The 13982-nt window shown below is 40.1% G+C and overlaps 1 protein-coding gene across 1 annotated transcript; it reads left to right on the top strand.

Moving 5' to 3' along the window:
• The first annotated feature begins 4129 nt into the window (after positions 1-4129).
• LOC308084037 (protein lifeguard 1) lies at positions 4130-13533 on the top strand. The gene is made up of 11 exons (XM_080426508.1): positions 4130-4162; positions 5159-5276; positions 5981-6155; positions 6675-6753; positions 7095-7148; positions 7490-7580; positions 7734-7771; positions 9135-9222; positions 9784-9873; positions 12055-12102; positions 13185-13533. The coding sequence occupies exons 2-11, from the start codon at positions 5175-5177 to the stop codon at positions 13335-13337; spliced, it is 918 nt and encodes a 305-aa protein (XP_080282634.1). The 5' UTR covers positions 4130-4162; positions 5159-5174; the 3' UTR covers positions 13338-13533.
• The last annotated feature ends 449 nt before the right edge of the window (positions 13534-13982 follow it).

The following is a 13982-nucleotide window of genomic DNA, read 5'->3' as shown; positions in this document are numbered from 1 at the left end:
CGTGCATCTATCTTCTATCTATCATCTCTTATAGTCCATTTTGTTTCTGACCTGTAAATCTGATCGAAAGGTCATCGTATTATTTCTGGTACCTTCTGATGACTGGAAACAAGACCACCGTTTCCAGTCAGTGGATATTGCGGCAGTAACTCACTGAGTAAACACGGGATTTATGTGATGGCTATATCTGTTCTTCCCCCCCCCCCCCCCCACACGCCTCTGCTGGAAAATCCCAGGCAAGCGCCTTTCCCATTTTCCAAAAAAGAACCCAGTTGGTCACCATCTAGCTATCATCACCCTGTATCACAGAATGTAGACAGACAGCCAGTGCATAGAGGCATACAACACCCGTCTGTCTAGTTTTGCTAACTAGCTATTTTCCCACATTGTCTCAGGATGTTGCATAACAGCTACTGTATAACTGCCATCAGATAGGGAACATAAGTCGCTATGTGACATTGGTCTGATGTGATGGGGTTTTTGTGTTTGGACAACACTGTGACAAATCAGATCTGTGTTAAATGCAGCATCACACTCAGCACCATGTTAAATGCTGTGTCAACAACACTGGCCTAATTCAAACTGCCTTCCCAAATCTGACTTTGTTTTGTCACCATTCCAAGCAAACCCCATGGAAAGAAAAAGAACGGATCAGATTTGAGCAGACTGGTCAAAGCCTGTATTGACTGACACGGCAATCAGCACAGAGCAGAGTGAGTTTGTATTTGTAATTTAAAGAAAACCCTCTGTCAGTTCAGCGCCTACATAATAATATATTCATTTTCTCCTCATTTTCAAATGTCATATTAGTTATCCTGTACAGCAAGCAAGACATGCCATTTGTACTGATGTCTAAACATAGGAAAATGACAGTCTGCCTCATTTACAGTACCTCCGTGCTGTGACAGAAATGAAAAGAGCAGTGTGAAAAATAGATTTGATCCAACAGTTAAAATGGATAAAGCCCAGTGCAGAGAGCTCTGTGGATACTTCAAGCCTAATTTATACTTAGTCGCAGATCGCGCCTGTCAGCGACGATAGCCGGTCCGCAAGCTCACAACGTGTTTCATGGTGACGCGTTGTGTGCTCGTAGATCTGCTATTTTCGGTGTGTGACACAGGCACATAAGTAAGTATAAATCAGGCTTAGTGGTAGCAGAGGAGGATATGGGGATAAATGATGTACAATCCAATCAGAGAAATTAGTGGGAGATGCACTGGAGACTAGTGCCCTCCAGTGTTTGTTGACTGTAAGCCTATATTAATAGTCATGCTGTTTTCATATGAGACCGCTTTATGATAAAAGTACACACACATTTGAAATGCTGTGAAATAGTCCCGTGTGTATGGGACACAGATTGATACTGTGTCTTTGGAATTCATTTATTTCATTGTTCAAGACCTCGTGACAACTCATTTGAAATTATTGATAAAAAATGATTCATGGAGCAAGCTTGTGCTGTACTGTACAGCATTCAAAATGCATTGGAATGATTTTGTGAAGACAAAAAACTGTTTTGTGAACTCACACCAGCTACAGTTAGGCTACTTCTGGCTGTTGGTTCCATGCCAGGAGATCTATATTTATATTGATCTCTTGTCAAGATGTTGGAATGCCTTCTAGGGGAATCAGTGGGCGCTTGAGTGTCCTGCTGTTATCTGCATTATGATCACCATCAGTATATACTCACAGAGAAATATATAGAATTAAGTTTAGATCTCCCAACAATTAATTACTAGTTAATTACTATTTTATCTGAAAATGTATTAACCCAGGGTCATTTTAATGAATTAAAAGAATAAAAGTCCGGGGCGCCCGCTGGCCAAGTGGTCCAGGCGCATACCACATACAGTATAGGCTCTATTGCCACGACCTTTGCTGCGTGTCACCCCTCGTGGCCTCGTCTCTCTCTCTCTCGCTGTTTCCTGTCTCGCTACCCTATGTAGGCTACTATCAATAAAGGCAGAAAAGCCCAAATATTTTTAATAAAAAGAATAAAAGTGTTTAGTTTATTTTTAAACACAGAAAGAATTACACGGTTCGACGTTTCGGCCACAGTTGGCCTTCATCAGGTGACATCATTTGTGACCCACCTCCCTTATACTGTACGTTTAGTGGTGGGTCACAACACGGGACCACGGTGACGATAGGGCAGAAGTAGGTTACTTTTAACACCAATCTGTTAATGAATAATTACTATCGTGGGTATCCCACACATGAAGTATAAAGACATGGTTAGACATTCTTTTGCATTTAAAACAAATATCTTTTAAAGTTTTACTTTTTTTTTAATGAATTTTCTTTTTTTTAGTACTACAGTGCTTGAGGCTTAGCAACCTGCTCGAGGAGCACAAAGAGTACATTGTACAATAATAAAGGTGATGAAGAACTCTAATAAAGGTGCCTTTCGAGGCACACTAAAGGACAAGGAGGCAACAATCCACAGCAAATCCAATTGTGGCCGAAACGTTGTTACCATGTAATTTTTTTTGTGTTTCAAAGTAAACTAAACACTTAGGAGCAATGCTGTTGGACTTTTATTCTTTTGAACTGTCACTTTGTGTCCAGCACCAGCAAACAACTGGATGTGCGCAAACAAAAAGGATGTGCGTTTAAAACAAATAATCCTCATTGATTCCCATGTTAACTGATACTTAAGTTGTTTGTGATAGTAGACCTCCACAAATGAGTCATTGGATGTTCTGAAGTGTCTTCATTTTGTACAACTTGGTATGTAAAAAGTGCAAGTGGTCATCATGAGGATGCCGGCGTTGCTCAGTCAGTTGGTCCAAACAACGCTTTGGTCTAAAACAAGAAATCTCGAAAACTACAGCCTCATTTATACTTAGTTGTAAAACGAAGTAAAACAGGGCTTTACAGGCTACTGGAGCTCATTCATTCTCCCAGTATAAGACCTTCCCATTTGAGTGACCGACCCCATGGCCTTTCCTCTAGTGCCACCCTTTGGCCAAAAGGCACTTTGTAGCTTTGTAATTATGGTACTTAATGTGATTTCACTTGAAAGAAGGACTTGCAGACTAGTGGGATGTGCAGAGAGGAAATTGAACTGGGGGTTTCATTGGCCCTTAAGAGCATTGCTTTCAATGGTGATTCTTCATTAGGAAACATGTTCCCTCATGTTCATGTTCATTCCGTATTAGGCTAGTATAATTGCACTGTTTCTCAACGTTGGGTCTGGGGACCGCCAGGAGGTCCAAATGGACCGTTTTGCGTCTCTCTGAGAGTGTACAAATGGAATGGATTTCATTTGTACACTCTCAGACTTAAACTAACACTGGATTTTACAGTGGATATCGGGGTCCCAGAGATAAAAGAGGGGGGAAAAAGAAAGAAAAAAGGTATCTGACAGGAATCTGTTTCACCGGAGAATGATTCTCAGTCGGTAGTGGATCTTCAATGTAGCTTTTATTTCATGCAATGTTAGGTTAAAAGAGCATAGCATAAGTGAGCAATGGTTACATTCTGAGTCTCCACTCTTCACATATTAACTTTGATATCAACTAATTTCATGTTGTGTCTAACCCTTTATTTTTTTCTCAGATGGAGAACTGAGATGAAAAGGGGTGAGAATCTCTGATATATTGTATGATGTATTTTCATCACACAGTAAGTCTTTTGGTATTATCAGCCATGGCTCTTTAACTGTGGAATATCCCTACATCCCTGGATGATTAACTGGGCAAGTTCCCATCAATGATTAACAAAGGTGAGCCATGAAGGTCATGTGACACTGACACAGTTTGAAAGGTGCCATTGGAGTATAATTGCCTTTAGTGCCCCTTATCACATAGAGAACATAGAGAAGAATAATGATTAATAAGGATGTATAATCACAGGATATAAAAAGGAAACCTCGTTGTTGAGGCGTATGAACATTCCCAAATTAAATATTAAGGCTTATGGATCAATGTTAGAAGAAAGGATAAAAAAAATAATGAATTTATAAAAGGGCGGGGGGGGGGGGGTCCTGAACTTCATTTGAACGTCCCACTGAGCCTAATGAGGGATACATCCTTTTTCCCCTGGAGCCAAAGTCCTGTCTCCGTGGGAACAGGCTGATAGCAGGTAGACTTTGCCCTGAAGGGAAACCAACACTACAGGAAGCGCCGCCCAGCAGATTCCTGGACATCACGCACCAGAGGTAAGTGACGATATCATGAATTAGAATTGTTATTAATTGAAACACAGGGACAAAACCTGGATCGACTGGCAGCTGAACTCATTCCGAAGACTTGTGAAATGTCTTTTAATGTTATCTTGCAAGTGATGAGTCCATCTGCAGTGCTGTTCAAGTACAAGGTGCCCTCAAGTACAATAAGCCTTAGCCAAGTGCTCCTGATGTTAAAAAAAAAATAAAATTGAATGATATGTTTTACCCAGTTCTGAACGTCATAGTTTTTTTTTATTGTAGTTTTGTTTTTTTATTTTTGGTGGTACAGTGTAACCATCACTGATAGGTAGCTCTGTGTTCCTGGGCTAATGCTCATTATTCCATAGCACTGACAAGGAAGTCATGCTAATGCTATAGTTTACATGGCAACGCAATGACGTAAATTAAACTATTATGCTTTAGGCTTCACTGTCAGTGTAGTCACGGACAGTTACTGTTTATGTGACATTTACTGACATTTTTTATCTCCCTTAATTCAACTTTTTAATTGCCAAAAGCAATTTTGTTACTCAAATACTGCACCTGACCATAGATTATCATTCCTCACCTCTCCTTCTTGATGATAATTACATTTCCTCACAGACTAATAAAGCCTATTTTATCTGACCATAAAACAGCAATGTAGTTTCCAATGGGCGTCAAGGCCATAAATGGAAGGAAAAAACCTGCACTCTCCGTTCAATATATCTGAAATAACTGATTTAATGCAGCACACAAACTAGCATGTGTAGGTATATAGTCTTAACATCTTGTGAATTGGGAAATTCGCCAAAATATGAATGTTTTTGTATTATTCACATTTATTTACATTGTTCCGGTTGCCAATCGATGACCATATTGAAGGGTTATTATCTTTCCCCTCTTTGTATCCTGGCTTAAGATGTCTCTTTATCACTAAACTAACACATACACACTCACATCTCTACTGTGTCTCCTCTCCTATTTCTAATTTATGGAAAATTCCAGTTGAACTCCAGGAAGAATGGACCAAACTAACGGCAGCGGTGACCATGGACCTCGTCCCCCACCTTATAATGCCCAGGATTATGGTCCCCAGGGCCCTTATCCAGTGCCAACTTACCAGGTTAGTAGTTCTTGTTCAACGTATTAATAAAGCTCCTGTGGGCTTGATGTAGTTATGGTGAAACTAATCATTCAGGGGGAAAATAATGTACTATTTAAAACTAAATGCAGTCAAGAGTCAGTACTGGAGAGACTGAGTTAAAACATTTATTTTTGTGCTGTAAACTTATATTAATGTAATATACATTTACATCAAAATATTAACCCATTCAATCCGGGAAAGCATCTCTATCATTGTAGATGTCTTTGGCTCTTCAAAAATAGCAGATATACAAGCTCATAGTGCGGCACTCGGTGCCGCGCTGTGAGTGTGTAGATCTGCTATTTTTTGTGTGCAAATCTTTGGATATATATTTTATAACATTTGTAAATTATTTTGTTCCAGGGACCTCCAGAAGCCAAGATTTGAGTTACAAATGTTAGCTTTAAAAATATATATATTCAAAGATTCAAAGAGACACATTTTCACGATTTTTCAAAAATAGCAGATCTGCAAGCTCATAGCGCGGCACCCGGTGCCATGTTATGAGCTTGTATATCTGCTATTTTTGAATTGCCAAAGTATAGAATAATGGTTATAGCTCAAATCTAAAATGACACAGATGTGTTCCCGGATTGAATGGTTAATATGATTTTAGTTTTAGTTTTAGAATCCACCTCCTGATTTGATTAATTGAAATCAACCTTGTTTATATCTTTGACGAGGTTGGGAAGGGGAACATCGCCGTCGTCTCTCCCGCTGGTCCCTATGATAACGCGGTTCATCCAGGGGGCCGTAGTACAGCTGGAGATGGTCTCCAGTTTACTGAAGCCCCCGACTATCAAGACTTCGGAATAGAGGAGGATGAAAACAGCTTCAGTGATGGTGGTATAAGGAGAGGTGAGGAATGGAGAGATTCCCCCGCTCTGGGAATAGGGAGTGAGAGAGAAAGAGGAAGGGAGATGGATGGAGACAGCGGCAATCAGTGCATGTGTGTGTCTTTTTGTCTGTGAGTTTGCATATGCGCTCGCGTCTGTTCATTTGGCTACATCTGGACATGAATAATCCCTATTTGCTCCCTCATTTGCTTTGTGTTTGCAATGTTTTCTTGAAATTGATTTGAAATTGAAACTCGGTTGCTCTGTGGCTGCACCCTGTCCTCCTCTTCACCTCCCACACAGCACACTTCATTTATACAAGAGGACCAGTGGATTCAATGAAAATAGAAACATTTCTCAAATGCTTTGTGGCATAAACAACTGAGCCTGCTGCCTGCCTCCCTTGCTGTGTCTCTGTCTGTCTGCCTTTTTGTATGTCTTCTTACTTCTTCTGTTTCAATCTGCTTTCATCTGCCTGAGTCTCACCCCCCCCCCCCCCTCTCTCTCTCTCTCTCTCTCTCTCTCTCTCTCCCTCCCTCAGCTTTCATAAGGAAGGTCTATCTAACCTTGATGACACAGCTTCTGGTGACTGTTGGGATTATCTGTGCCTTTCTCTATTGGTGAGTCATCATTGCACAGGGGAAGGAAAATAAACCACATTACAGCGTGAACTTCATCTGTCTACCCTCAGTTTAGCCTGTTCCCATGTAAGAGCACCAATTTACCACAAGTGGTAGTTTGAAAAGCTTTATGGGTTCAGTATAATGTATGTGGTCGAAAGCTAGTCCTGTACTTCTTAATCGTAAATTGTACATGGCTCCCATGTGCACAATGCACTGTCCTCTGTTAATATTTAATAATAAATAAATAAAACATTGCAGTGGTTCTACTTCTATAACATAAATGCTGCTCCTATAAAGCTGTAACCCGCTCACAATCTCTTCCTTTCGCTGATTTCCAGGGAACCCCTCAGGGAATTTGCATGGTCCAGCTCCTGGTTCACCTCTGTCATGATGTAAGCAATCACAACAAATCAACACATCTAGTTATGCTGCTCAGTATGTTTTTTTCACCCCTCACTCTCTCCCTCTCTCTAGCTCTCTCTCTCTCTCTCTCTCTCTCTCACACACATTTCAACCATCAGTAAATTATCCAAATGAAAACATCACCCTGTGAAAACCATGGGGGGAAACCTTGGACTGCCACTGTGCTCTGATTTCTGTCTGCACTAGCAGCTAGTATATACAGTATACATAAATAATGCACTCCAGAAATTAAAATTTTGAGCAGTGTTTCTTCACTTTATACCCTCTTTATTTCCTATTTACGAGGCACTCTATATTCTCTGTGAAACAGGGTGAGTGTGGTGGTACTCATCGTGGCCTTGTCCTGCTGTGACAACCTCCGACGTCGAGTCCCCCTCAACTTCATTGCCCTGGGCTTGTTTGTGAGTACCCATCAGCACCAGCCAGGCATCAAATTAAACTCCACCACACCTGCTCTACTTCACTGCGTCCCTGGGTTCTTTTGAAATGCATTTGTTTTCTGTGGTATTGTCCCTTTTCTCTCTTCGATCTATCTCTATCTGTCTGTCTTCCAGACTATCGTGGAGGGCCTGATGCTTGGATCTGTTGCAGTGTGAGTACACAGGACAGTATGCAGAATGTGTCCTCGGACAAACCCGCTACTTTGATACAGATGAACAAACAAACAAAACAACAAAGCCCCGATGGCCCGTATGTCTGTGATAGTTTTTCCCATGAAACATGGAACGATAAAATCGGATTAAAGCTGTATCACTGCAGGTATAGCGCTTTTTTTCCTGGTTTATAGAGATTCCGTCCTTGTGTTGCTTTTGACCTTAAAAGCAAAGCTCGTAGGGGAGCTCAATACTAATAAAGACTATGCAGACAAACAAACAACAAATATTTCATTGAAAACCTCAGATGAATATTCACTGAGAACAGAAGGAGGAGCTCTCTCTTTGTGGCAGAGTAAAACACATTTCATTGCAACTTTATTCACCAAGATTTCAGTATATTTTCTTTATAGAGAGTCTTTATAGATGTGTGCTAGGGAACAGAATCTCTTGGTGCCTTTGTAAACACAGACTTTAGATCAGCCATTCCCCCCCCACCCCGCAATCAGAATATAATAACTCATCCCAATTAGCATATTTTTGGCATATTGCAGTAACAGAACCTTTTCAGTGATATGACAAGAACACAGCTAACGCATTACACAAGTCACCTCAGTCTCTGGCACATACAACAGACTCTATCATGAACAACAACACATCTTCATGAGAAGAATTGTGTTTTCCTTTTGGGGTAACATTACAGCATCGTAACGATACAGTAACTGCATCGATACATCGATTTTAATTTCAACAATCGAAGTATATCGATATGTAAACAGCCACATATCGTATCGGTTGACTTTGTATTGTATCGTTTTGCAATGCAAATAATCGGTATCAAATCGTTTTGCAATGCAAATAATCGATTATATCGATACTAAGTACTTACTTACATACTGCGTTGTATTTAGCAATTTTAAGGAAAAAAAAGAAAAAGAGGGCTTTAATTACTTTTCCATTCCATATAGCTACACTTGGTCTATCGACAAATGTGTGCATTCTCTGTGTTCATGTCAAGGTGCGGGTTTGTCCATACTGTGTTCAAATACAATGTCCATGTATTTGCCAGAGAATCACTGTGTTTACTTATTTATATCCATAATAAATGTTTCCCTTAAAAAACACTATCCACACGTTTAACACAGATTTGATTTCTTTGCTAAATAGTTACTGTATCGATTTTAAATAATTGAATCGTATCGCCATGAAATGAACCAATAGCGTCCATGTATCGTATCGTCAACCATGTATCGTGATGCGTATCATATCGCTGTCAAAATGTATTGTTACACCCCTAGTGACCAGGTAAGCATGCCACTTTTGGATTCCATTGCCAGTACATTTGTCTATCTATCTGTGCAGATTCTTTGACGCTGAGGCTGTTATGTGGGCTGTGGGGGCCACTGCACTGGTGTCCTTCAGTTTAACATTGTTTGCTATGCAGTCAAAAGTAAGTTCTCTCACATATTATGAGCTCTTTTTAAATGCAAGAGAATCCAGAGTTGCTTTTATTTATGTAGACATAAATACATATTTTAATGGAGTATAAGGTTTTTTGTTCTGTATTTGCCATGCATCATGTCATACAATTGTTACATACAAAGTGTTTTTGTGGATTTATTTTGGCTACTGTACCTACTCTTCGTTCTCTTTGTAATCCAAATTAAGTTTTGTCATTCATTGCTCACCGTTTATTCTATTTACTTCAATACAACAAGGCCAGGTGGTTATCTTGCAACTGACTTATTCAAACACTTAAGCACCGAATAGGTGTCTGTTTTCCCTTGAACTGTCTCCTGGATATGTGCTGCTGAACTGCAGTGCGAGTACAGTGCCCTCCATGATATAGCCCTCTGCAGAGCTGCACAGTACAGCTGCAATGCAGAGGACCTTGTGTGCCCTCGCCTTTATGACAATGACGAGTTTTAATGAGAGACATTCGGTCTACATTTCCTGTTTGAGCTGCTCATCATATTCAATCACCCCCCCACCCCCCACCACCCCCACCCAGGTGGACTTCACTGCAGCCTACGGATGTGTTTGGGTGTTTGGCTGGACCCTCATGTCCTTTGCATTGCTTTGTGGAATCATGCGATCCCAGGTACAGTAAATCCATCCAATTTCTATGGTGTTTCTTTCTGGGAGAGTGCCCTGATGTTGAGGCAATACAGTATTATTGTTGCTGTCGGGTCGATACCTTGTATGTCCAAAACTCTTACTTTCAGGGAAATGTAAAAAAGAAAACTGTGTTCCAATGGATCCAATGTACTTATTATTTAGTCGCAAGCTCTTCTTAATACTTTTCATTGGCTCAATATTTATAAACTTTCTCTTAAAGAATTTCACAAAAATAGCATATCTACAAGCTTATACATATCACATCACAACTCGTTTGAGCTTGTAGATTAGCTATTTTTGCAGGACACTATCGTACAAAAAAAAAACAACATAAAAAGTTGTAATATGAAGATACAAGGTTTCTGCCTGACAGCAACGATATCCACAACACAAAGAGAGTGTTTGTCCACAGGATTGGCACCTCATGAGACATCACTGACCTGTGGGTGAATTTGAATACATTATGCATGTACACAGTAAAGTCCTCAGTGTTATGGTTCCATTTGCTTCCATTTGTTAAATTAACACTTATAACTTTACTGTGTATGCATACATATGAAAATGAACTTGAAATTATACAGTACGATATACAATTACAAATTGACACTTTCTAGCACGGGACATGGTTAATTAACCAATAATTGTTGTTTAGTAAAGGGTTAATAAGTATAAAATAACATAATATGGTTTATAGTATGTGTTTTTAGACATGGCCTCAATTTAGTATGCATCTCATATATTTAGTAGCTACTAAGCTCTCGAAAGTACTAAAAAGTAATTTGGCATAGCCTACTAAATAGTATGTTAGTAGCGATGTGATTTCGGACAGGGCATCAATTTAGTATGCATCTCTCACATACTATTTATTAGCTAAGCTTTTGGATATGCTAAAAAGTAATTTGGCATACTAAATAGTAGGTGATTTCGGACAGGGCCTAAATTTAGTATGCATCTCACATACTATGTAGTAGCTACTAAGCTTTCGGACACACTAAAAAGTAATTTGGCATACTAGTATGTTAGTACCGAATGTGATTTCTGACAGTGCCCAGTCTTCTTGCAAAATATACAAAATGGCTCCTCGAATGGTGGTTACACCACCTTGACAATTCAGTTAGTTGACTTGACTGACATTATTCCCCAAATTAATTATTATATTCAGAGCTTTGGTGATCCATTTCTTTCAATGAATATTAAATAGTTCTAATGTAAGATCATGCCCTTAACTAGTTGATAGTGTTTTTGGAAAAACATTTTTTTTAATACTATACTGTTATACAACAAGGCAACCTAGAGGTATGCATAGTTGAGCAAAAAATTTAATAATAACTTCAGTGGTAGTATACATCATTTTACAGCGTCTAGGAAAGAACGCCCAGAATGAAAGGGCTCGAGACAAGCTTTCAAAGGCGATCAATCAGTCTGGTCCTTCTAGTCTGATTAGTTATGTACAACAATGCGGTAATTAATCATTTACTCATTTACCTTTGAACGTGTCATTGATCCATAAGTCTGATACAGAGTTAGAGATCTAATTTATCACTGTTACTCAACGTCTTCCCGGCCAATCTGCACTGTAAAATCCAGTTAATTTAACTCAGAGTGTAAATGGCTAGGTTTGCAACAAAGGAGGAAGCTCACACAAACCTTAGATGTTCAAAGGAACAAACCAAACTGCAACAGAACTCAAAAGTGTGCTCCTCGGAGCACAGGTCTCTGCCAGGGCGGGTTGCCAACCCAGGACCCGCAAACTTTGGAAGGCAGTCATAGCCAAATGGAATGATAGAGATAAAGTGCATCGATTTGTGTGAGTTTTGGACAAAATCTGTAGGAGTAATTGCAAAAAGTGTGTTTTGAAGAAAATGCAAAATGGCAGAAAATTGAATCTGGCACAAACGGGCCATGATCCAAGGAATCCAAGGAAAAAAGCTGTTGATTGTATGACCTACGGTTGAAGAGTTATAGGCCAAAACGTGAAGTGGGCTGTTGTGTGGCATTTTGGGCAAAGCAGGCCCCTCCCGCAAACTTTGAAAGCCAATCGGAATGCCCTGTGGAGCACACTTTTCTAGTTTATTTTAATCTTCTCATAATTTCTTAGTTAAATTACATATATAAGAGAAGAAACCCTAAGCCCTTTGTTTTGTGTCTCCATCTCTTTCAACAGTATCTTTACATTACATATGCCTGCCTTGGAACCTTGTTATTCTCCCTGGTAAGTAAACTATACAATCTACACAGAATCACTTTCCACACTCAAGATCAAAAATGACTATTTCAATACAGAGAGGTTTAATGCCAGTTGAGCCCATACATTATATGAGACTTGATCCAGAGCCAGGCAGCCTGCTTCCAGTGTCTGTCACAGTGGTTAGATTTAAGAGAGAAGCTGTGGTGCCCTCGTGCCCTTTAATTTCAATTATGCACAGCTGAACAGCAGTGGTCTACATTTTCATAGCTACAGTAGCTCTCTGCGGCCCTGTGGCATTAACAGCAAAAGTGGTGACCTGCTCGTTCAGCTGGTGGAACGAACTAGGCCTACGCACAGCTGAACAGGCTGTCAACAAGCAAGTTACAACTTGCTTTGAACTGATTCTCAACACACACAGTCACATACCCAACCTGCCGCACTTATAGTACATCTTATCCCTTGGACATCAGTGTTCTCTGTGTTGTTGCGATGTCACACTTGCACGCTGTGGAAGCATCTGATCTGTTCTGTAACTCAGTGGTAGCAAACCTTTTTTGTCTCATGTACCTCTTGAGCTGTTTTGCCATGCCGATAGTACCCTCACTCGTGCGTTTTGATGATTCTCTTAAATTTGTTCTATTACTATCCAACAATATTAATGGACATATCATAGATCTGACAGGACACAGTGTCGTTTGATAATGGAACTGTCTTCGGTGCATTGGCTGCTTTCTTGTCAAATGTGATGTGTCAAATGTTTCATCCAAACCTATGACTGCAGGGAGAAAGAAAGCGACAGCGACTGTTGAGCCATTTATCCATGTTTGTGCACTAATTGTTTTGGGTGCAGATTTGACCATGGATGTATTAGTTTTGACATGCATGATCATGACTTCTTCCCATCGTGTAATAGGTGAAACCTGCTGAAAACTAGTTACGCACACATAACATTTTATAAGATTACATGGAATATTTTCTCATAATTTGGGAAATACATTTTGATAAATCCCCAATCATTCCATGTACCCACTGCAAGCTGCTAAAGTACCGGTTGGGAACCACTGCATGAAGTCTAACGCTCGCTCTCTCTCTCTCTCTCTCTCTAGTACTTGGTGATGGATACTCAGCTTATTCTAGGAGGGAAACACAAAAAGTACTCAATCTCTGCTGAGGAATACATATTCGCTGCTCTCAACCTGTATCTGGACGTCGTCTCACTATTTCTTCTACTGCTGCAGCTCATTGGCCTCTGTCGCTGAAAGGCTGTCTTGAGTTGTTTCCCAGATGCTGGTTATCACTTTCTGCTTTAATCAGTTTGATTCCACACTAATTCATACTTTGTCGGATGACTGCATCACTCAGTGAAAATAACTGATCATTATCAGTTACTTTCATCAAAGGACATGATCGCTCAACTGAAAAAATGTATTTTGGAAAATTATTTGCGAATTAGGAATTGGGCTTAATCTTTGAGATGTTGGGGACGGAGTCTGCAGAGAGATAAAACTTAAAAGCTACATTATACTGCCGATCTACAAGCTCACAACGTGCCATGCTGTGACGCGTTGTGAGATTGTAGATAGGCTATTTTTGGTGTGACACTGGCATGCACGATATAGTATAAATCACCCTTAAAGACAAATTGAGGTGGTAGTTTGAGAGCATTTACTTTCCGTATAGTGACATATTTCCTAGTGAGACGGGAGCTAGCAGCGTCTCAGCCAATCACAGCAATGGGGGACAGGGTTGGAACGCATAGAGCTTTCCAACCCATCTCCCCGTTTCCAACTTTCACATACCAGCTGTCCGCACGTCTTTTATCTGCTTTTAAGCACAGATTCTGAGCATTGCCGAGTATCTGACCCGCCTGGATGTCATGCTGCTCTACAAAACTTTACAAAGTA

This window comes from Gymnoscopelus braueri, assembly GCF_963280865.1.
Source record: "Gymnoscopelus braueri genome assembly, chromosome: 4".
Lineage (NCBI taxonomy): Eukaryota > Metazoa > Chordata > Actinopteri > Myctophiformes > Myctophidae > Gymnoscopelus > Gymnoscopelus braueri.
Note: the sequence above shows the minus strand (reverse complement) of the source record. Positions and strands in the feature narration are given on the sequence as shown.

Excerpts from the sequence above, each read along its gene's own strand:
- LOC308084037 (XM_080426508.1), top strand. The coding sequence starts at position 5,175 with ATGGACCAAACTAACGGCAGCGGTGACCATGGACCTCGTCCCCCACCT. Across the intron at positions 7,581-7,733 it reads TCATTGCCCTGGGCTTGTTT|ACTATCGTGGAGGGCCTGAT; the intron begins GTGAGTACCCAT and ends TCTGTCTTCCAG. Across the intron at positions 12,103-13,184 it reads GAACCTTGTTATTCTCCCTG|TACTTGGTGATGGATACTCA; the intron begins GTAAGTAAACTA and ends CTCTCTCTCTAG.